This window comes from Chionomys nivalis, chromosome X, assembly GCF_950005125.1.
Source record: "Chionomys nivalis chromosome X, mChiNiv1.1, whole genome shotgun sequence".
Taxonomy (NCBI): Eukaryota; Metazoa; Chordata; class Mammalia; order Rodentia; family Cricetidae; genus Chionomys; species Chionomys nivalis.
Genome location: NC_080112.1, coordinates 107,761,241 through 107,785,779, shown reverse-complemented (window position 1 = coordinate 107,785,779; position 24,539 = coordinate 107,761,241). Strand labels below are relative to the sequence as shown.

General features: G+C 35.6%; 1 protein-coding gene across 3 annotated transcripts in view; it reads right to left on the bottom strand.

Annotated features, from left to right (window-relative positions):
- The window catches only part of Znf280c (zinc finger protein 280C), a 54,954-nt gene that overhangs the window by 20,569 nt on the left and 9,846 nt on the right, over positions 1-24,539 (bottom strand). For all 3 annotated transcript variants that reach the window (XM_057760190.1, XM_057760188.1, XM_057760189.1), the window contains 6 exons: positions 18,739-18,804; positions 18,284-18,417; positions 15,039-15,144; positions 10,756-10,923; positions 10,510-10,619; positions 5,287-5,507 (listed from right to left, as the gene is read on the bottom strand). In XM_057760190.1, the coding sequence (XP_057616173.1) occupies positions 5,287-5,507; positions 10,510-10,619; positions 10,756-10,923; positions 15,039-15,144; positions 18,284-18,417; positions 18,739-18,804 (805 nt within the window). The remainder of the gene's footprint in view (positions 1-5,286; positions 5,508-10,509; positions 10,620-10,755; positions 10,924-15,038; positions 15,145-18,283; positions 18,418-18,738; positions 18,805-24,539) is intronic.

Genomic DNA, 24,539 nt, shown 5'->3' with positions numbered 1-24,539 from the left:
AACAGCATCACTGGAAGGCAGGGCCTAGCTGAGGGAAGTAGATCATTGGATGCAGGCCCTAAAATGAGGGACCTTGCCCCTGGCACTTCCTATGCCTCTTAATTACCAGAAGGTAAACGACTTTCCTTCACTATATCCTTCCTCCATGTTGATTCTGCCTTGCAACAGGCACCAGCTAATCATGGACTGGAACCTCTGAAACCATGAAGAAAACAATCCTTTCTTCCTTAAACTGTTTCTCTTAGATATCTGTCACAATGTCAAAAAGTATAATGCAGAAAGTATTTTTCTTGCAGTGTGTTAATCTTTGTAACACCTTCCATTTGCTTAGTTTTACATTCTCATAAATGGGCTTCTTATGAGAAGGAACTTTGCCTTTCCATGACAAAGCTTATGATATAAATGGGCAAACTTATTTTAAAGCCTTTACCAAACTGAATTTCAAAGTAAAATAACTCAATCAATCGAAACACTTTGGTGTGTGTGGCGGCTCACACCTGTAATCGTAGTGCTAGGGAGGCTAAGGTAGGAAGTAAGAAACAACAATCAAAAGCAATTTTAAGATTAGGTTGACTATAACAAATCACTATGAGTCTCTATAAAAACCATCCTATAACTGAGTAATAATCTTATCAGTTTAGAGAACCAATCATCTCGGAGGTTTTGATCATTCATCTCCTATTCATACCACTACCAAAGCACTCTTTATTTCTGCTTGTTGAGACAAAGTCTCATGTAGCTCAAGCTGGCCTTGAATTCATTACATAGCTGATGCCTGTGTTGAAATTCTGATCCTCCTGCCTCTCTACCTTCTGAGTGCTGGAATTACAGGCTTCAAAACACTGTTCTTTATACCTGGTTATAATTACATTCTACAATATCTACTTTTTTAGAGACAGGGTTTCTAGGTAGCCCAGGATGGTTTCACAATCATACAGTCTCAGCATCCTAGGTACTGGGATTATTGGCATTGCACAGTTCAGTTTCTGTGCTCTCTTCTCAAGTTACTGAACCTCCCAATGCCTCAGGCTCTTTAGCTATGAAATTAGACTGATAATACTCATGTCTCAGGATTATGATAGCTAAAGCATATCAAATAAATTCTGAAATCACCACATAACACATGATAAGTCATATGTAGTCTCACATTCTCATTTCAGGTCAGGAAAGGCAGAGACTGCAGATCCCCAGAATAAGGCAACTAGATACATTAGATTAAATGATGGGCACTGTGTTCAACTGAAAGACCCTGCCTCAACGAATAAGGTGAGAGCAACTCAGGAAGGATTTCCTGTCAGTGTCTGACCAGACAGACAGACAGACACACACACACCACAGACATATGTGAACTAGAGAGTAAGCAAGTAGATGGAGACAGAACAGACATCAGTCAGACACAGACCCACAGACATGTAGTCCTATGAGTAATGACAGAAGGTCATGTGTGCAGTGCACTGGAGATACAACTTCCCAGGGAATGCTGATGGATCGTGTGGATCTAGAAGGAGTCAGTTTTTTATTCCTCTGCAGACAATCAATTCAAGGTGTAATGTAGGTTTGAGTGTTAAGTCTAAAGCAATGAATTTTTTTTTGGAATCAAACCTGATAGAATGTGCCTATTATTTTAGGGGAGCAAACTTAAGATTTTTTTCAAAAGAGCAGTTTCCATGGTGGGAAAAAATTAATTGTACTCTAGGAAAAGTGAAAAAGAACTCAAAATATGTATGCAAAGAATTGAAAATATATCATAAAAACAGATACTCCAATGAAATAGTAAGCAATATTTAATGGGCATTTCACAAGACACTGATGAGCGTAAGGTTCTCAGCACCATTATTCATCTGGAAATTGCAAAGAACACCACAGTTCCAATGCCCACCCTCCTCATCTCAATTTCACATCACCAGATGCCTACCAGCATGGCTACAACAACAAAATGTAGCACTGACAAAAGTAACTGGATCCAAAGAGAGAGTAAATTAAAATGTTCCCTTTACTGTGTGCCTGACAAGTATTCCCTAAAGTTGAACACATCTGTTCCATTGCTTAGCAATGTAAATACATGGAGTACAATATCTTCTCTACTCTTTTAGTTTTAGTAGATGTCTGTAAGTTACTCTGAAAAGTAACCCTTGTTAAATATTTAAGCAATTTTATTATAAAATGTTGGGAAACTAGCACTGTAACACACATGAACTCTCAGTAGTTGTGACTGTATGCACAAGGCCTATACAGGATCAAGCCAGTCAAAATCTCAGCATGGATTGAGAAAGAGTTCATGAAGTCCCATTCCTAATCGAGAAACTACTGACAATTAATGGCTGCTGGTGGGAAAGAAGAGTCAGTTTTCTTCAGGAATGTGGTCCCTAAAAGATTGCTCACGCTCCAGTGGATGGCCCTACACTGCTACACCAAACAGTACTAGGTGGACCCAGTAGGTTTAAGGGAAAAAAACCAATGACCTTGGGAGTAAAAAGTAGGGGAAAGAAATGGGGTGGAATTGATCAAAATGTTTTATATGCATATAGGAAATTCTCAAACAATAAAAACAGTAAGAAAAGGGCTACTAATCCATACTTTGTTTATTAGTTTCCCTAAAGCTGTACTGTATGTGTCTATAAAGTCTACAAGCTATGTGAAGATTTTACTGACTCATGTCTGTATTTGACAGAGCTCATAGCCCAATTCTTACAAATAGTAGTAATTTAGTAAATATGAGTAGAATAAAAGAATGAATAAAAGATCAGGCTTTAAGAAATATACTAGGTTATATTTACAAAAAAATTCTAGTGGGGGCATGGTGGTGCATACCATTAATCTCACTACTTAGGATTAAAGCAGAGCCAGGCAGAGCTATGTGGTCTTGAGGCCAGTCTAGTTTACACAGTGAGTTCCAGACTAGCCAGAGGTACACAGTGAGACCCTGTCTCAAAATTTTTTTCTCTAACCCAGGCATGGTTTAGAACCTTTAGTTCTAGCACTTGGGAGGCAGAGGCAGGGGGGATCTCTGTGTATTCGAGGCAAGCCTGAGATACAATAATGAGTTCCATGACAGCCAGAGCTACTAAATAGAGAGACCCTGTCTCAAACTTTTTTTCCTCTAGAAAAATCTTAGAAGTATTAACAATAAATATCAATAAAAATATTATACACACACCAATTGGGAAAACAAAGTCACTTACCACAAATACAAGGCTATAAAACCAATGAAAAAAAAACCAGTCAATTGTCTTATTTTGATTTATTACTATCTTACTTATGATGATAAATATTCAACATGCCATATAATTCAGATAATAAAATATAAGTTCTTAAATTTTAAGATAAAAACTTACAAAATCTTTAGAATTTCAACCAGGCATGGTGGCACACACCTTTAACCCCATTAATCAGGAGGAAGAAGCAGGTACAGCTGAGTTTAAGGCCAGCCTAGTCTACATAGTGAATTTGGATATACAGCAAGAACCTGTCTCAAAAAAAATACCCTTTAGAACTCCATTGTATATGTGTTATAAAAATTGTGAAGAAAAAAAAAATCAAAGCAGACATGTTGTATACTTCTCTAAAGATAATTTAAATATGAATATTTTTTTCCTGAGGTAAATATGCTGAAAATTACAAAATGAGTTGAAAAAAAACTGAGCTAGAATAAAAATTCAAGCTAATATTGAAAAATAAGACTAGCATGGAAGATACTAGGCAGAATAAAGTAGCTCTTGTTATGTAAATAAATATAAGATTCAACACGACAACAAAATAAATATAGGGATGTGGTGACTGATCTTGGTTATCAATTTGATCATATCTGGATTAACTAAAACCCAAGCTGCAACATCCGTGAGGGATTTTCTTTACTGTCATCATTTGAGGTGAGAAGACTCACCTTCTGATGGTAGCTACATAAAAGGCTATAGAGGAAGGAAGACTATGCTTTTAGTCTACTTTTTCTAGATTCCAACAAAGACTGAAGACTGGCAGCTCTCTAGGACTTCCCTGGGACTCTGACACCAGACTGGGGACTGCTGAGACATCTAGTCTTGTAGACCGAACAACTACCAAATCCTTGGCCTTTCCATCAAAAGACAGCCACTGTAGAACTACTTGAACCACAGCCTGTAAGCTACTCTAACAAATCCCTCTACACATATTTATATATATTCATGCTATCAGTTTCTTTAGAGAACTCTGACCAATACAGATTGGAATGTGGTGTTTAGGAAGAGAATGGACCTGACAGGCTCATACATTTGAATATTTGTTCCCCAAAGGGAGGAACTGTTCAGAAAGGCCTTGTTATAAGGGATGTGTCACTAGAGTCAGGCTTTGAGGTTTCAAAAGACTCCGGTCACTTTCAGAGTCTTGATCTCTTTCTGCCTCCTATTTGTGGATAAAGATGTGAGCTCCCAGCTGTTCCTGATACCATACCTCTGCTTCACTTTCATGGTCTCTGACCCTTGAAACAATAAGCTCAAATTAAAACCTTGGTCACGGTGTTTTATCACAGCAATAGGAAAGTAACTCAGACAAGTAGAAAATGTTATTTTCCCCAAGTTACAGTAAATACTCTTGTGTTTTCTTAAGCTATCTGAAAAATTCTAACTGGGTAGACCCAGGTATAAAACTATGAAATACAAGAAAAAATAAAAATTTTCTTTTGTGGAATATTATTTTAACCGGGCAAAGATGTGTTACATTTGTTTATACTGCAGACTATTATTTTAACTGCATAAAGGTATGCTGTTTAATTATGAAAAGATGTGTGGCTGTTTCACTTTGCTTGCCTAAGTCACCTGACTGGTCTAATAAAAAGCTGAATGGCCAACAGCTAGACAGGAGAGGGATAGGCTGGTCTTCCCAGCAGAGAGTAAATAGGGAAGAAAGAGGGAGGAAAAGGAGAAGAGAAAAAGGGAGAAAAAGGGATATGCCTGGTACCAGCCAGCCAGGCACAAGCAGTGAAAGTAAGATTTACAGAAGGAAAGAAAAGGTAAAAAGCTCTGAGGCAAAAGGTAAAGAGAAACAGGTTAATTTAAGTTAAAAGAGCTTGCTGGAAAAGAGCCCAAGTTAGGGTTGAGCATTCAAAACTAATACATCTCTTCATCATGATTTAGCAGCTGGTTGGTGGACAAAAAAAAAGCCTGGTACAACTTTCAGCATAACAAATAGCCTTTCTTAGCAGAAATATTATGATGGTTTACCTAAGGATAGCAAAGAAAAATATATTTATATTAAAAGATCAAGATGCAAATTATTGTTTCTTAATTTTCAAACAAAGAAACATTTACATACCTAATATTATTTTTAAGAACTTTCGAGCAACTGAAGCATTTAAAAGTTGTGTAAGTCTTTAGATCTTCCTCAACAGCTCCTTCATGTCTTCCATAGTAAAAATCACTAACTAGCATGATCAATTTTTCTTTATCCGAGCCAATGCTAGCTTTGTTTTCAGTCGTTGAATGTTCTGACTTAACAGTCTCCAGAAAGTTATTTATCATGTCTGGGCAGCAACGCTAAAAGAAGAGAAATAGTGTGTTTTATTTGTACTTCTTATAAAAACCAGACATCATTCTATATTTACAGTAGGTTCAGATCATATAAAGTTATGCTTAGCAATATATGACATATGGGAAGACATCCACCAAAACCACTGGCTTCTTTCCTTATAAATTGCAAAAATTCCAAGAATAAACACCATTTTAATGAAATAGCTTCCAAAATGAATGGAAAACTTCTAAAACTTTAAATTACCTTGTAATTTTTCTTTTCAGAGTAGGACTTATTAATTTGCTTTTTGAACACAAATCATAGATTTCATTCATATTAATGTCAAGATATAACTTAAAAGTCACATATATCATTAACGTATGAAGCTTAATTACCTAATGACATAGTAATATTTTAATAAAGCATAGTTGGAACTAGACTTATGTGGAGAGTTGGTATGTTATTCTCCTAACATAAAGTATGTCCCACAAAGAAAAGAGTTATCAGTTACATCCTCAAAATCTCAATGTATCTTATCTATAATACTTAAATATTTCATGGGGGAAATTTACTTTGAATAAAATCAGAATCTCATTTAAACTGATACTAGTAAGTCTTTTCTCAATGAAAAATATTAATTTTTTATTATATATTATTTTCAGTGGTAGAATTTCTCTAGGAGGATTCTCTAAGAATAACTGGAGCAGAGAGGAAAGGTGGCTTAGCAGTTAAGAACATTGGACCTGGGGTTCAATTCTGAGCACCCACATCATCACGACTATAACTGTAGTCCTGAGGGGGCCAATGCTGCTTCTAGCATCCAGGAGCACCAGGCAAGCAAGTAAGTAGTACACAAACATACATGCAAACAAAGCACCCAAACACATAAAATGAAAAAAAAAACCACATTAAAATAATAACTGGAGAACAAAATAAAATGGGAGAAAATGTTAGCAAATTCAAATTCTTATAATTGTTAAGTATTTAACTTTTTATTTAAGGTGTTAGAAAACAACTGTGACTGGTCAGTGGTGGTGAACACCTTTAATCCCAGCACTTGGGAGACAGAGGCAGGTGGATCTCTGTGAGTTTGAGGTCAGCCTGGTCAACAAGAGCTAGTTCTAGGTCAGGCTCCAAAGCTAAAGAAAAACGCTGTCTTGGAATACAAACAAACAAAAGACAATAAATAAATAAATAGTAAAAAAGAAAACAACTGTGAGAATTCTTAAAATTCAGTAGCACAACAGTAACATCCATACTAAAAATATCCTAAACCAACTTAAAAATAATCACAGATGGTAGAAAAGGGACTTATGTATGAAAGGAGAAAAATTACTTTCAGAAAAACAAATGACCATATAATTAAATCTCAGTAAATATTATCTATGCTGGATTTAAAATATAAAGTCATTGTTGACTGGATTAGCATCTTGCCATTCATGAAAAAATTTTACATTACTTATTGTGATGGCTAACGTTGCTTGCCAATGTGACTAAATCTAGAATTAGCTAAAACCCAAGCAGCTAGGCCCACCTGTGAGGGATTTTTCTCAGTTGGATCATTTGAGGTGAAGACCCACCCTAAATCTAGGTTATATCTCCTGGTGGCAACTCACATAAAAGAATAAAAAAAACTTTTGGCTTTTTTCCTGCTTGCTTTCACTCTCACTGGTAAGTTTATTGATCCTGTTCCTGAGTTGTTCCTTTGCTGGTGTTTGAACCCAGTCTTTTGGGATTCCAATTTGGAATGCAAACTGGCAACTTGGTAGGCTTAGAACTCCTAATAAGATACACTCAGTGAAGTGGGTTGAACAACTATCGGATCTCCTTGACCTTTTCCTTAGGAGATAGTCACTGTTGGACCACTTGAACCACAGCTCATAAGCCATTTTAACAAACACTTTTTAGTATATATTAATATATTATTGAACTGAATATATATTTTCCTCACCTATCAGTTCTGTTCTTTAGAGAACCCTGAATAATAAACTGATATAGTCTATTAGGAATTGCTGTTCAACTTTTTTCTATATCTATTTCCTCTTCTGATCACTAACCCTACTAAAAATGTTATATACTATTTTTCCCCATTTCCACATTCAGTTATTTCTACTGAGTTTCACTTTTAGTTTTATTGTGATGCCTTTTACTTTTCATTAGTTCTCATTATTTAAATTTTCTAATAAAGATCTGGAAAACAAAAAGGGCAAAGACATTTCTTTTTAAAAAGACATACAAAATGAACAATAGATATGTGAAAAAAAAAACACTCAAAATCAGTAACTGTCAATAATACAATGAGGTTTTGCCTCATTGGGATGGTTCTATCTAAAAGAGAAAAGATAAGTGGAGAAAGTCAATTCTTTTACACTGTTGGTGTAAATACAAAATAGTAAAATCAATGTGAAAAAATACAGACGTTTCTAAAAACAATATAACTATATGATCCATCAATATCATACTGGGTATTTATCCAAAACAAGTGAATTTGGGATTTCAAGACAAATCTGCAGGCTCAAGTTCACTGTAGAGTTATTTATAGCCAAGATACAAAAGTAATCTAAATCTAATAATACACAAATGACAAAGAAAATATGATGAATAGACAGTTTGGAATATTATTCAGCCTTAAGAAAGCAGAGAATTCTACTTATTCCAACAACATGGATAGACCTGGAAGGCATTATATAAGTGAAATAGGTCAGTAACAGGACAAGTATTTCATGATTATATTTTCATGAGAAATATACAATAGTCTAAATAATACAGAAAGAAAGTAGAATGCTGAGTGCCACAATCCGGGAAAGTGGCAATGGATATATAGGTTTAGTTATTTAAGATAAATAGGCCCTAAAGATCTAATGTACAGCATTAATATGCATAGCTGACAACACTGAATTGAATGTTTAAAAATTTGCTAAGAGGATAGATTTTGTTGTTATCACAGAAAATGCAAAATGGACAGGTGGAGGTTTCTGAAATTGGTGTATGCTTATGGTTTCACTTATGTCCACATACTTATACTACCAGTTAAATCTTTTACATCAATGACTACAAATAGATCTAACTAAACTCCTGAAAGAAAAGGAGTTTTCACATAGGGTTAGAAAGAAAAAGCAACACAGGTAAAAATTAGAAACATATAAATAATAAAGGGCTTTGGAAATATTGAAAATAATAGGATAAAGTAAGTACATAGCAAGTAGCTGGGCGAGGTAGTGCATGCCTTTAATCCTAGCACTTGGGAGACAGAGACAAGTAAGTTTCTGAGTTCAAGGCTAGCATGGTCTACATAACAAGTTCCAGAACAGTCAAGGCTACATAGAGAAACCCTGTCTCAAAAATAAAGCAATAAATAATTTAGCAAGCAAATGGAAATAGGAAAATAAGAATTATGAGGACTAGGAAAATGCTTCAGTGGGGAAAGCATTTCTGAACATGGGTGAAAAGCTGATTTTGGATCCCCAGAACCTAGAAAGGTCAGGCATGGTAACACACGCCTATAATACTATACTACTACATAAAGATGGGAGGCAGAGATTGGACAATGTGGCATACACAGCCCCCACCAACAAAGAGACCCTGCCTTAAACAAGGTGGAAAGCAAGGACTAAAACTTGAGGTTGTCCTTAGACCTCTACATGTGTATGGTGGGAAGTGCACACTTACACACAAACACACAAATTTGCACAGACATATACCTACACATTTACACATGAACAATATAAATAAATTAAAATGGAATTTAGGCCAGAATGCATTAAAACAAGGCAAAAGGATACTTTATTTAAAATGTCAGTGAAGTTATGAAACACATGCAGAGAAAAAGATATAGAGACATACAAAATAGAATTGTCAAATATCAAAGAAAGTACTGATGATGTGAGACTGGCTTCACTATTCTTACATGCTCAGGGACGTAGAGGCACTAACATCCACGATCAGTTTTGTTCCCAGAATAGACACTGCATTTGAAATGTTGGAATTCATTCTCACTCTTGTACTTTTCTCCAAAGGGCAGGATTTAATAAAAATCTCTTTGGAACAGTAAGCAGAATCTTTCCTATGATGCTTCTTTGCATTCTCCCTATCCTTCTTTTCCATGTCACCTATCTTACTTATTGTTTTTCTTGCCTCTTCATTCACTACCATTTACATGGGGCAGGCAAAGAGAAGACGAACTATCTTGTTTTGTTTTTGTTTTGTTTCGAGACAGGGTTTCTCTGTAGCTTTGGAACCTGTCCTGGAACTAGCTCTTGTAGACCAGCCTGGCCTCAAACTCACAGAGATCCACCTGCCTCTGCCTCCCGAGTGCTGGGATTAAAGGCGTGCGCCACCACCGCCCGGTTAAGATGAACTATCTTTAGAAAGATACAACAGAATACCATATTATCTGGTAAAATATTTAAATAGTAATCCCTCTAAATCCCATACTTTAGTAGCTTCAAATTTATCTAAAACCTAAGTTCAGGAGTTTGAAATACTAACATAAAGCTATAATTCATTAATAACTGTATATATCCTATTTTGGATTTAGCTAAAGCTCTTATTTCATAAGAAATGTTTCATTAGGAAACCGTGGAAAACGAAGACACACAACTAAAATTTCCATTGAAAAATAGGAAATGAATATGACAACATGGAAAAAGTATAAAATAGAAGGAAATTTTAAGTTATATTTTAGATTAATAAAACGCCTGCTTTATGAAAGTAAAAAGAATGGCACAATTTAGTCAATAAAATATTACAGTTTGTGAATTTTCATTTAAAATTAAAAAGCAATGCACACATACTATAGAGTATACATGATTACATACGATGCTGTATGTAGGATGAACTTAAGTTTTATAATTTTATGATTGGGAAGAATTTAAATTTTGTATAATCATTATGAAAATTAATTTTTATTCATATGAAAATGACAATAAAAGGTTTTTATTTAAATATATAGACAAACACTCTCTACTATTCTTACTATTTCTTGGATTTATAAACATTTTCAAAACTCAAAATTTGACACTATTTTACCTTCATGTGGCATTTCAAAGGATCCAAAAAACTGAACTTAACCTTGCACTTTGGACAAGATCTTAATGAAGGTGCTCCAGTTTCAGCCTGAATTGATGAGGTATTTTCATCTAAAATAAATTGAGGACTTTTATGAGTAAAAATTGATCTTTTAAAAAGCTTAAAAATCTTTTAAAAAATCCATCTCACAATTATTAAAATTTGTTTCTAACTAATACATTTTTCTACATGAGATTTCATACTTACTTGATAGTACAACCTGGGAGGAAGCCTCGGAAGGAGACTTATTTAAAGATGATGAAGAGGAAGGATTTGTTTCAGAAACACTTTCATTGGTCTTTGGCTTTTTTGGATTAACACTGTTTAATTTGGAAGTGGAAGGATGTTTTAATCCTAACGAAGTTTGTTCGATACCTACAAAGATTTGAACAGCAGGAAAGATTTGTAAATGCTTTAGTATAGGATATTACTTATTTAAATTGCTATAAAAATGGCCTTAGATTTTAAAAACACCTTGGAGCTAACCTAAATGGAAAAAAAAAATCAAAAAGCAGAAATTATACAAGGAAGTAGCTTCATATATATTTCAGATTCACAAAATAAACTTTATGCAAGAAAACTATAAGGATACTTTCAAATAAAGCTATCCATTAAAGGAAGCAGGCTGAAGGAAAACAAAAGAAAAGCATAAATCACACAAAACCCAAAGCAACAATAACAACAATATAACAAAAAAGGAAGAGAGAAAAGAGAAGGTAAATAACTTTTTCTGAGTTACGCCCTTACAAATAAACTTATGTTCTGGTGATTAAAGATATTTAAACTTAAAAAAAAATTATTCATTCTAAAATCCAGGAGAATTCTTTATAGTTGTTTTAAAAATCTTGAGCTATCCAATCAAAGTTTTCTTTCTTATGTAGAAAATGGAAACAAAAATGCTTAAGTCATTCATATGAAAAAAAAACTATAGTTCTCCAACTACTATACCAAGTTAATCAGACATAATGGGGATTCCTGGCAGAGCCTTTCCTTTTATGTTTTATTTGACTTTTGCGACTGGGAGAAATAGTTTTGTTTTAACACTATTGTCTTAGCATCCAAAGGATTAGGTAATCCATGGCATCTGTTTGAGAAACAGGCACAGAAACAGAAAAAGTGATTTTATAAAATAATTCAAAATAAATTGTATTCTGTGACAAAGGCTGTAAAATCACACATAGTTTAATGTTCTCAAGTGTACATTCACAGAAGCAGTAGACATATTCTTGTCAAATTTATGATGTTTCATTCTTTGAGATGATGGAATTCTTTTTCCCATTATTAGAGACTATGGCTACTGAATGATTACTGCCAGCACATGAGACTGACTTTGGTTTTGTTTAAGATGCCTGTGTCACTTGGATAATCAATAAATGTTGGCATTTTGCACTAGGTAATATTATACAATACACCATGTAATAAAAATAGACCATTTTAATATAGCCTTTAAGGATGGATTTATTTTTATTATATTTATGCACATGTATGTTTATGTATCTCTGTGAATGTACATTACATACATGTCTGCAGTGCCCAGAAGGAGGTGTCAGATCTCCCAGAGCTGGTGTTTGTGTATCTCAGGGAATATAAACTACATGCATGTCTGCAGAGCCCCCAAGAAGGTATCAAGACCTCTCAGAACTGGTATTTGTGCATTTTAGGGATTATATGCTACATGCATGTCTACAGAGCTCAGAAGGTGTCAGATCTCCTCGAGCTGGAGCTCCAGGTGGTTGTGAGCTGCATGACGTGACATGGATGCAGGGAACTGAGCTCAAGTGCTCTTAACTGCTGAGGCATCTCACCAGCCTTATCTAAATTAAAGAAAATTACTCTTAAAGAGTTTTAAATACTGATCCTTCATGTTATTTATTTTTATTGCTTTGATCTTTGCTATTCCCTACTTTCAAGTCTTCCTATTTACACAAATAAAAATGAGCAGGTGGCTCTAATTAAATCCAGTGGGTCACACAAGAAAAGTAAAAACAAAAAGTGGAATGGGGACTAGGGAGTTGGTGAAGATGGGACGAGTATGGTGGTGGTGGTGGGGAATGAGTGTGGCCAAAATGCATTACATACATATGTGAAATTGTCAAAGAATAAATTGATGAAAAAGAATATTTTTGAAATTAATTTTTGGGATGGAGTCTCACTTTGTAGTTCTGGTTGTCCCGGACTTTGCTATGTAAACCACACTGGCCTTGAACTCACAGAAATCTGTGTGTCTCTGCTGGGAAAAAAGGCATGCACCACCACCATGCCTGGCTAAAAACCAAAAAACTTATTCTCATAAAAAATCCTATTTCCCTTCTTCAAATTCAAGCTCAAATCTAATTTTCTCTAAGCTTTCATGGTCATCCTAAACTTCAAACATTATCACATATTTGTGGTTATTATTATAAACTTTAATAAACCATTTAAAGTTTATAAAACAATTTCACTTTTCTTAATTTTGCAAACTCAATAAAATCCTAAGATGAATAACATTATTTACAAATGGCTCATATTAGGTCCAGAGAATGAATGTATTATGTGAGAAACAGAAATATTTTAAAGTCAGGTAGTAGTGGTGCACACCTTTAATCCCAGCATTTGGGAGTCAGAGACAGGCAATCTCTGGGAGTTCGAGGCCAGCCTGATCTACAGAGCAAGTTCAAGGACAGGCTCCAAAGCTATAGAGAAATCCTATCTCAAAAAACTAAAAAAAATAAATAAAAACAATATTTGAATCAATGTGAGAAAAGTGACATAGATTAAGTTAGGTGACTTGATAAAGCCTATACAAATCTGTAGAACAGAGGTTTAAACTTTTATCTTTTAATCCAACTTTAACAGTGTTTAATATACAGGACAAAACTCTCTTCTCTACAGTTTAAAAACCTTTGTCGAGACAGGGATTTATGTAGCTCATGCTGCCCTTGAACTTGCTAAGCAGCTAAGACTGGCCCTTGAACTTCTGATCCTCCTGGCTCTACTTCCCACGTGGTGGAATTTCATAAATTTCATACATGTGCCACCACACTTAGTGGAGGATCTTTAAATAGTGATTAGGAGTTAGTCTTTAACTTCTAGTAGCTTCACAAATTGAGATTTGTTCTAGGAATGAGACCATGTGCTTAGTAAAATCAAATTTAAGACAACTATTTTATTTCCCTATCAATTTTGGTTCTTGGTTATTTTGCTAACTGGACATAGGTTAATATCAAATGAAGTATTTAGCAAAGTGAGAAAATATTGTGACACTTAAATTACTATAAAACTTTTCCTTAGGTTTGATAAATGTAATATACTACTTATTAGTAAATAAAAATTCAAAAGATAATTATGTTCCTTTCTAGTGAAATAAAACAAATTAGCTAATAGAGAAGCTACTTTATTCCATTATAAAGAATTTCTTTTTTATCTAGGTAACATTCTTCTACAATCATATTATTTACATTCATGAAGATTTTGTCAAGACAGAAAAAATTTTTAAATGAATTTTCTTTCAATTGTCCAATTTCTATTCCTTCAATGAATATATATTAGGTACTGATCATGTGCATATTATATCTCTTTAGTTCTGCCATTTTATAATACCACTCTATTATGTTTAGCTATCTCACATGTCATTTATTATATAGAAAGTTTACCAAAAAATAAACTAAAGCCATGCCAAATAATAAATATATTTTACATAGTATTTAAGTCATCAGGAGACTTCTCTGACTCACAGAAACTATATTAAGATTTCATAGCTCACAGGCAGTTCTAAATGAGAATAAACTCAGCCAGGGATGGTGGTGAAATCTTTAATCCCAGCACTCAGGAGGCAGAGGCAGATGGATCTCTGAATTACCAGCCAGCCTGGTCTACAGAGTTAGTTATAGGACAGCCAGGGCTATACAGAGAAACCCTGTCTCAAAAAAAAAAACAAAAAACAAAAAAACCCAAACAAACAAAAAATCAAAAAAACCCAAACCCAAAAACCTCAATTAGCACACACTAGCTAAACTAACAGAAAGAAAGGAGATAGTCCATTAAATAAGATTGCACATCTAAAGCATTCAGGAATGATAGCTCTATTTCCATCTTATATGCAAAAAATAACACGAAGGCACTGATTTCAGAAGGCACTGATTTCAGAAGTATGTGTATGCATGTGGGTGTACCTGTGGAGGTTAGAGGACAACCTGCCAGAGTCAGTTCTCTCATCTTATTGTGTGGGTTCAAAGATCAAACTCAGATCAGCTTGGCAATTGCCTTTGTTGAGCAATCTTTCTGGCTTTTAAAATCTTTATTAATTTGTTTATTTAGTGTGCATCTGTGGATGGCATGGAGTCGATTCTCTACTTTTACTATGTAGGTTCCAGGGATCCAACTTAGGTTATAAGTTTAGCAGCAAGCACCTTAACCTGCTGAGCCATCTTCAAGCCCTTGTATAAAAATTCTATATGAACATTAACAAAGTCTCTTTTTGTAGAATTTTAAGAAGAAATACTAAATCAAACCTTCTGTACTCCTTTTCAGTATGCTGTAGGATGGTTTATCCTTGGTTGAGTCTAACTGTAAGATAGAAGCACCTGGATCATCTTGTGATGAAGTCTTTGAAAAACTCTGTAAAACGTTAAAGTTATTTTGTTTGTTAGTTACTAAAAAAGTAAACCGAATTGTATGCTAGTACTACAAAGATCAGTTAAAAGCACAAAAGTAATTACTACCCTCTGCTAAAATGAGCACATACTGCATGAAAAGCATATTGGCATTATTAAATATTTTTGTAATTTCTTTGGAAAATTAAAATTAGGTGTAAATAAAGTGTTAAAATAAAAAATAGTTATAACACTGGTAAGGTTTCATTTTTGGTATAACTTCTCAGCAAGAATGTTTTAGCAATATCTACTAAAGGCTTTCAAAATCCATATTCCTTGATATAATCATTCTACTTCTAAGAATTTGTGTTAAGGAAGTGAAAACGTTAACAGAGCATTTATAAAAGCAAAACACAAAAACCTGTATGTTCAACAAAAGAGGAATAGTTCCATAAGTTTGACAGACTATTAAGAATGATAAACAATGAATGACAAAGAACTATATTTTCAATACAATATTCAGTTAAAAATGAGGAATAGGCATCAAATCTGTATAAATATGGTCATGAATGACAGACTATACTATCTACAGAAATTAAAAATCAAAATATAAAAATATATTTCCTTGTTTCTAATAACTTTCACATACATTAACTTTCATAATACAAATAAAGATTTTGTTTGCTTGTCTTATGCTTTCAAGCTGAGATAATTAAGTTGGACGAATTTTCTGTTCTTACTAAATATTACATTTTTAATCGAGAAAGAGGAAATGAAACAGTTTCCCAATATAATCTTGCATAGCCTGGGATTGATTATGTAGAACAGACTGGCTTCTTCATCCTCCTGCCTCAGTTTCCTGAGTATAGCCATATGCCACCATAACTGGCTTTGTCACTAAATTTTCTCATCAGTTTGTTAGGAAGTTAAAAAGACAGGGACCGGAGAGATAATGTCTCAGTGGATAAGAATACTTGCTGCTCTTGCTGGGGACCTGTGGTTCCTGAGACCTGAACCACATAAAGGCTTACAATTGAATACAACTCTAGTTCTAGGGGATCTGGAATCCTTTTCTGGCTTTTGTAGGTACAAAACACATACATGGTGTGCATACATACACACAGATATGAGAATTATGGAGACAGATACTGAAATTACCTAAAACAGCCAGGCAGTGATATATACTTAAATGTATGATTAGATATGTGTATAAACCCCTGGGCTAATATGGATTGAAATCCTATGTCTTGGTTACCAGCTGGCCTTCGGATAACCATTTAGGCTCCCTGAGTTTCAGTCTCCTCAACCATAAATTGGAAATAGCCTCCCTCATAGGGATGTCTTAAGAATTATGTAAAAATTACATTTGCACATATCAACAGTTTCCCTCCAAATGTTAAACATCACTGCCATTTCTTACTTCTTTTTTTTAAAAAAATATTTATTCATTTATTATGTATACAATATTTTGTCTCTGTGTATGCCTGCAGGCCAGAAGAAGGCACCAGACCTCACTACAGATGGTTGTGAGCCACCATGTGGTTGCTGGGAATTGAACTCAGGACCTTTGGAAGAGCAGGCAATGCTCTTAACCTCTGAGCCATCTCTCCAGCCCCCATTTCTTACTTCTATTAAAAGTCTTTTGTTATTGCTCTACTTGGGGGTGATTTTGTTTTGTGAGACAGTCATACTTTGTAGTCTAGCCTGGTCTGGAACTTACTATGAGGAGACTGTTTTTTTTTTTTTAAAGATTTATTTATTCATTATGTATATAGTGTTCTGCAGGCCAGAAGAGGGCACCAGATCTTACTATAGATGATTGTGAGCCACCCTGTGGTTGCTGGGAATTGAACTTAGGATCTCTGGAACAGCAGGCAGTGAGTGTTCTTAACCGCTGAGCCATCTCTCCAGCCCAAGGAGACTGGTCTTAAAGTCAAAATCCTCTTGCCCAGTTTCCCAAGTACTAGGACTACAGGCACATCAACAGCCATGCTGGCTAAAATGTTTAAGAACTAAATAGTGAAAAGGGTTTTGACAATGAACAGTCACAATTTGTTGGAATAATCATCTCAGTTAAGAACACTTAAGTTTACTCTCTTAAGTTGATTTCCTGTGTGTTTCCTCTTTATTTGATTCTTTCTTTAGCTGTACAGAAGCTTTTAGTTTTATGAGGTCCCACTTATCAACTCAGAAAGTCCTTTCCTATACCTATATTACATAGGGTTCTGCCTATGCTTTCTTCTGGCAGTTTCCATGTTTCAGGTTGCAAATAGAGGTCTTTGATCCACTTTGAGTTATTTTTTTGTGCAGGGTGATAGATATAGGCCTAATTTCAATTATCTGTATGTGGACATCCAGTTTTCCAGAACCATTGGTTGAAGATGCTGTCTTTTCTTCAGTGTGTTTTTGGCCTCTTTGTCAAATACTAGGAGTAGAATATAGGTTACTGGGGCTGGAAAGGGCAAAGGGGAATAGTCAAGACTTTAGTACAAAAAACTCTAGGTAAACACTAATGAATAGGACTGAGCTCCCAAGGTCCAAATAAGGAACAGAAGGAGGGAGAATATGAGCAAGAAGTCAGGACCGCGAGGAGTGCACCCACCCACTGAGACGGTGGGACTGATCTAACAGGAGTGGGGGGAGAGGAGTGAGGGGAGGGGGAGGGAAAAGGGAGGCAAGGAGGAGGCGGAAATTTTTAATAATAAAAAAAAAGTAAAAAAAACCAGCAAAAAAAAACTCTAGGTAAGGTAGCTATTGGATTTGTGGTGTTGACTTTAATATATTGGGAAAACCTGCATATAAAGATCACAAAATATGCTACATAATTGTCAGCATAATAGTGTTCTTTAACACAATGAAATGATTTTGGCTTAAAAATAAAGCTAAGTGTGGCGGCTCATGTTTTTTAATTTCAGCATGCAGGAGGTAGAGGCAAGTGGCTATCTTTGTTTTGAGGTCAGCCTGGTCTACATACTGATTTCCCAGAAAGTCAGAGCTACATAGTGAGATCCTGTCTGGAAAAAAACAAACAAAAAAGAAAACCTAAAGATAATGACATTTTCTATGAGTAATTATGTTAGTTAGCTATGACCATTCTCCATTAAAGCTGGATATATACTGTTCAATGTGTTCCTGAATTAACTGTGAAGTTAAAAATTACTTACAGGTTTAAACACAGTCTGAACACCAGAATTCTCTGAAGATTTGGATTTAGGATGAAATCTAGGCAAAGCACCCACTGGATTAGGTAATGGATTTTTGTAGTGTCGATTTGCAGGTCTGAATATATTAGAAATAGCTAAACATAAAGAACAAACAAAAAACAATGTAATGAACATATTGGTATACAATTCTGTCAAATAGGTGAGTTTAAAATTGTAAGGGCTTAGCCATTAAGCATACCCACTGCTCTTGCAGTGGACCACGTTCAGTTCCTAGCATCTATATCAGGTGTTTAATAACCACATATTAATTCCAGTTCCAGGGGATTTAATGCCCTCTTCTACCTTTCATGGGCACCTGCACATACATGGTGCACACTCACACAGGCACAAATGCATACACATAAATAAAAAATTAAACAAATTTTTGGCATTAAGAGAGTATAGTAATACTGTACCTGGATTGAGTGAGTAATTCTTTAGTCCCTTTGAAGATGAACCAGGGCTACATCTATTCAAAATATCTACAAGAACATTTAAAAACTCATTACTGAGATAAACTATATAAAGATTATGGAAAACTGTCTAAAATAGACATATACAACCAACAGTAGAAACATATTTATTCCCCTTAGTGCTTATAAGATTTTATGACTCAAATTCTTGTTAGTCAAAAATCAAGCCCATGCACATTCCTCATCCCTAGATATCTGGAAGTTTCATTATGGACCAGCTGACTGGCTTGCTTATCCCATTACTTGAGCTCAGAAAGGAAAATTATCAGATAACACATTAAGTTAAACCTAGATTTTAGTATATGATTAGTTTCAGAGGTTAAATACACTAGAAGTCAATTTGGGTCTGACAGGATACTCTAGACCATTTCAGACTGCTATCTCTTGTCCCCATATGAAGTTAATTTTATGGTTACTGAGGAATCATATTTAAATTCGAAATTTTATCTTTTTATTTTATTTTTTGGTTTTGTGAGACAGGGTTTCTCTGTGTAACAGCCCTAGCTGTCCTGGAACTAGCTCTGTAGATCAGGCTGGTCTAGAACTCACCAGAGATGCACCTGCCTCTGCCTCTGGAGTGTGGGATTAAAGGTGTGTGCCATCACCACCCAGCTTAAATACAGAATTTTAAAATTTGATTAAAATTTCTTATCACAAGAAAATGATATCTAAGTTATGGTTCCTACTGCTGTTGAAAAAACACCACGACCAAAAGCAACTTAGAGAAGGAAGGATTTATTTCATCTTACAATTTGTACTTTATCATTGAGAAAAGTCAGGGTAGGAACTCAAACAGGGCAGGAACCTGGAGGCAATAACTGACACAGAGGCTTTGGAGAAATGCTGTTTTCTAGCTTCCTCCTCAAGGTTTGCTCAGCCTGCTGTTTTCTTATACCACCCAGGGGTGACACCATCACCTATGAGATGGGCCCACCCACATAAATATCAGTTAAGAAAATGCACCACACAGGCTTGTCCATAGGCCAATTTGGTGTGGGTATTTTCTCAATTGTGGTTCCCTCTTCACTACCCTACCTGACCAACAGACAGAACATTCAGACAAAAACTACACATAGAAATGCTTGAGTTAACTGACTTTATAAGCCAAATGGACCTAACAGATATTTACAAAATATTTTACCAACAAACAAAAGAATATTAATTGTTCTCTGTACCCCATGGAACTTTCTCCAAAATCTGACATAATGAAAGCAGTTCTAAGAATAATTTCATAGCACTAAGTCCCTACATTAAAAAAAAAAAAAAGAAACAAGGAAGTCAGGACCGCGAGGGGTGCACCCACGGGGCTGATCTATTGGGAGCTCACCAAGGCCAGCTGGACTGGGACTGAAAAAGCATGGGATAAAACCAGAGTCTGTGAACATGGTGTACAATCAGGGGGGCTGAGAAGCCAAGGACAATGGCACTGGGTTTTGATCCTATTGCATGTACTGGCTTTGTGGGAGCCTACCCTGTTTGGATGCTCACCTTCCTGGACCTGGATGGAGGGGGGAGGACCTTGGACTTCCCACAGGGCAGGGAACCCTGACTGCTCTTTGGACTGGAGAGGAAGGGGGAAAGGAGTGGGGGGGAGAGGGAGAGAAGTGGGGGGAGGGGGAGGAAAATGGGAGGCAGAAATTTTTTCAATAAAAAAAAATAGAAACTTGAAAAAAAAATGCAGAGTTTGTACTAGTCACTTACCACTACACTAGAAAGCTCTGTAACAAAAAGAAAAAATTACACTCAAAAGGAATAGATGGCAAGAAATAATCAAATGAGGGCTGGAATCAATAAAACAGAACAAAAAATGCACAGAATCAATTAAATAGTTCTTAGAGAAAAATCAGTAAGATTGGCAAACCTCTATTCAAAGTTAACTAAAATGTGGACAGAATATCTCAATTAACCAAATTAGAAATAAAAAGGGGGTTATAACAACAGGCATCGAAGTAATCCAAAGAATCATAAGGATATACTTTAAAAAACCTACATTCCACAATATTGGAAAATCTAAAAAAAAAATGGATAATTTTCTTAATAGATACCACTTACAAAAGTTAAACCAAAGTCAAATAAATAATCTAAACAGACCTATAACCCCTAGTAAAACAGAAGCAGTAATTAAGTCTCCCAACTTCCTGTATCTCCCCCAAAAGCCAAGGGCCCAGATAGTTTTAGTGCAGAATTCTACAAGATTTTCAAAAAAGAGTTAACACCAATACTCCTCAAATTGGTCCATGAAATAGAAACAAAAGAAACTATTCTTTTTAGGCCAGTTACCCTGATACCCGCCAAAAACATAAAAACCAACAAAGAAAATTACAGACCAATTTCCCTTATAAACATAAATGCAAAAATTCTCAGTAAAATACTTGCAAACCAAATCCAAGAACACATCAAAAAGATCATCCACCATGATCAAGTATGCTTCATCCCAGAGATGCAGGGATGGTTCAACACATGCAAATCGATAAATGTAATCCACCAAATAAACAAACTGAAAGACAAAAACCACATGATCATCTTATTAGATGCTGAAAAAGCCTTTGGCAAATTCCAACACCCTTCATGATAAAAGTACTGTAGAGATTATGGATAGAAGAAACACACCTAAATAAAGGCAATTTATAGCAAGTCCATAGCCAACATCAACTTAAACAGAGAGAAACATAATAAAGCGATTCCACTAAAATCAGGAACAAGACAAGGCTGTCCATTCTCTTCATACTTATTCAATCAATATGGTACTTAAAGTCTTAGCTAGAATAAGATAACTAAAAGAGATCAAGGGGATATAAATCAGAAAGAAAAAAGTCAAAGCATCTTTATTTGCAAATGATATAATAGCATACATAAGTGACCATAAAATTCCACTGGTAAACTCCTATAGTTGATACACCTTCACCAAAGTAGCTGGATACAAGATTAACTCAAAAAACCAGTAACTCTCCAATATATAAATAACAAATTATCTGAGAAAGAAATCAGGGAAACAATACCCTTCATAATAACCTCAAATATAAAATATCTTGGAGTAACTCTAGCCAAACAAATCAAAGACTTATATGGTAAAAATGTTAAGGCACCGAAGAAAGAAACTGAAGAAGGCAAGATCTCCATACTCATGGATCAGCAGGATTAACACAGGAAAAAATGGCCATGCTACCAAAAGCAATGTACAGATTCAATGAAATTCCCCTCAAAATTCGAACACAATTCTTCACAGATCTTAAGAGGATAATTCTTAGCTTCATATGAAAACACTAAAAGTTCAGGATAGCTAAGACAATCCTGTACAATAAAAGAACTTCTGGCGGTATCATCATCCTAATTTCAAGTTGTACTACAGAGGTATCGTCATAAAAACAGCATGGTATTGGCACTAAAACAGACATGTTAATCAATGGAATTAAAGACCCAATATAAATCCACATAACTATGGACATCTGAATTTTTATAAAGAAGCCAGAAATACACACTGGAAAAAAAGAAAGCAACTTCAACAAACAGTGCTGGTCAAACTGGATGCCTGTATATAAAAGAATCCAAATTTATCTATACTCATTACCCTGCACAAAACTCAACTCCAGGTGGATCAAAAACCTCAAAATACATACACACTGAACCTTATAGAAGAGAAAATAGAGAATAGAAAACTTCCTGAAGGGAATACTGTTAAGCACGGGCACTAAGATCAACAAATAGTTAAATGGGACCTCATAAACCTGAGAAGCTACAATCCATAGACCCACAGAGGTTAGGTATATCATAAGTGACTGGGGGGTGGGGGCACAGACTAATAAGGAATGACAAATAAATTATGGATGCATAGGAGGATTGGAATGGGAGGATCAAGTAGGGATGGGCAGGGAAGTGGGAGATGAGGGAGGAAATATGGGGAAAGAGAGCTAAAATCAAGGGCCATTTGAGGAGTGTAGGGAAGCCTAATACGGTAGAAACTTCCTAAAATATATACGTATAACGAAGAGGATCTAAATAAAATCATCAAATAATGGGTGAGACAGAGTCCCAACTGGGTATCTCTTGTCACTAAATGGAAGTTTCCAGTACTGGAGCTGGGTTAAATCTAATTGAGTTGTCGGCCTAAGGGGTCCCATGGGAACCCCCAAACAACCCAGATTGTTGCCAAGACAACAGGTTGCTCTTCACAAACTGACAGCAAGGACCCACTGTTGAAGACAACATCTACACAACTAGAGTTGATGAACTGGTGCCTACATAGAGCCTTCATCCCTACATTCCAATGTCTTTGGTACAGGAACATACTCTACATGCTCTCAAAAGAGAAACATAAACACCAATCCAGCCACAAACCCTCTATTTACAATGGGGTACTGCCTGCAAGATATGCTAGGGTAGTGGTGGCACAGAGCTCGTGGGAGTAACCAAACAATTCCTGATTTGATTCAAGATGGAACCCATGTCTGATACTGCTTGGGTGACAAAGAACCTGAAAGTAGATAGCCCAGGGACCTATGGTAAAAGCAAACACTACTGTTCTAAAACAAACAAAACAAACATACAAGAAAGTACAGGAATAAACTGACTCTTAATGATATTCTGCTATACTCATAGATCAGTGCCTTATTCAGCCATCATTAGAGAAGCTTCCTCCTGCAACAGGTGGAAACAAATACAGAGACTCACAGCCAGACATCATGCAGAGAATGGGAGACCTTAGGAACACACAACCCTAAACAGGATGTCTCCATCAAATCGCTCCCCTCAGGACTCAGGGAACCCTTGGGAAGAGGAGGCAGAAAGAGTATAAGAGCCAGTGGGGATGGGATTGAGGACACCAAGGAACAAGGCCCTCTCAATCAATAAAATGATGCACAGGACCTGCACATGTCTACACCAGATGGAGTCCTAGAGCTTTAAGGAGAAGTAGACACATGTTCCCACCCCTAATCCAGAAGCATTCTCCATTTGATAACCACATGCAAATAAAAATTTAGTTTTCTCCAAAGGAGTCTCACTGTGGAAACTAACTACTCTTTTTTTTTTTTTTTTTGGTTTTTCGAGACAGGGTTTCTCTATAGCTTTGGAGCCTGTCCTGGAACTCCCTTTGTAGACCAGGCTGGCCTCGAACTCACAGAGATCTGCCTGCCTCTGCCTCCCAAGTGCTGGGATTAAAGGTGTGCGCCTGGCCAATTAACTACCACCGCCTGGCCAATTAACTACTCTTAAGGCTAGACTGCAATCCCTGAAAATGAACTCAACACATATTTGGAGGTTCCGTATTTCATAATGTTATGTCAGGGCTCTAGCTTTTTAAAAATTTATCTTTTTTTTTCATTTTATTTTATATGTATGTATATATTTTTCCTTCTCTCTTTTTAATCCTACAGGTCCTTTGCATATATATTATAGCTTCCAGTTTAGTGTTTTTGTGGGATGCTGAAGTATGTGAATGAGTGGGTCTCTACATCTTTATCTGTTTCTTGTGCCTTTTGGGGGATCTTTCTTCTGTTTGTTTATGTTGTCCTATTATGATGTGTCAGGGTTTTTAAAAATCTGACTTTATTTTATTATTATCCTTTAGAAGCTTATTTGTTTTCTAATGAAAGACAGAAAGGGGTGGGTCTGGATGGAAGGGGAGGTGGGAAAGATCTGGGAGGAGTAGAGGGAGGGGAAAACATAATAAAGCTAAATATTATGTAAGAAAAATATCCATTTTCAATAAAAGGAGCCTCCCACGCAAACAAACTAGAGCAGCTGGT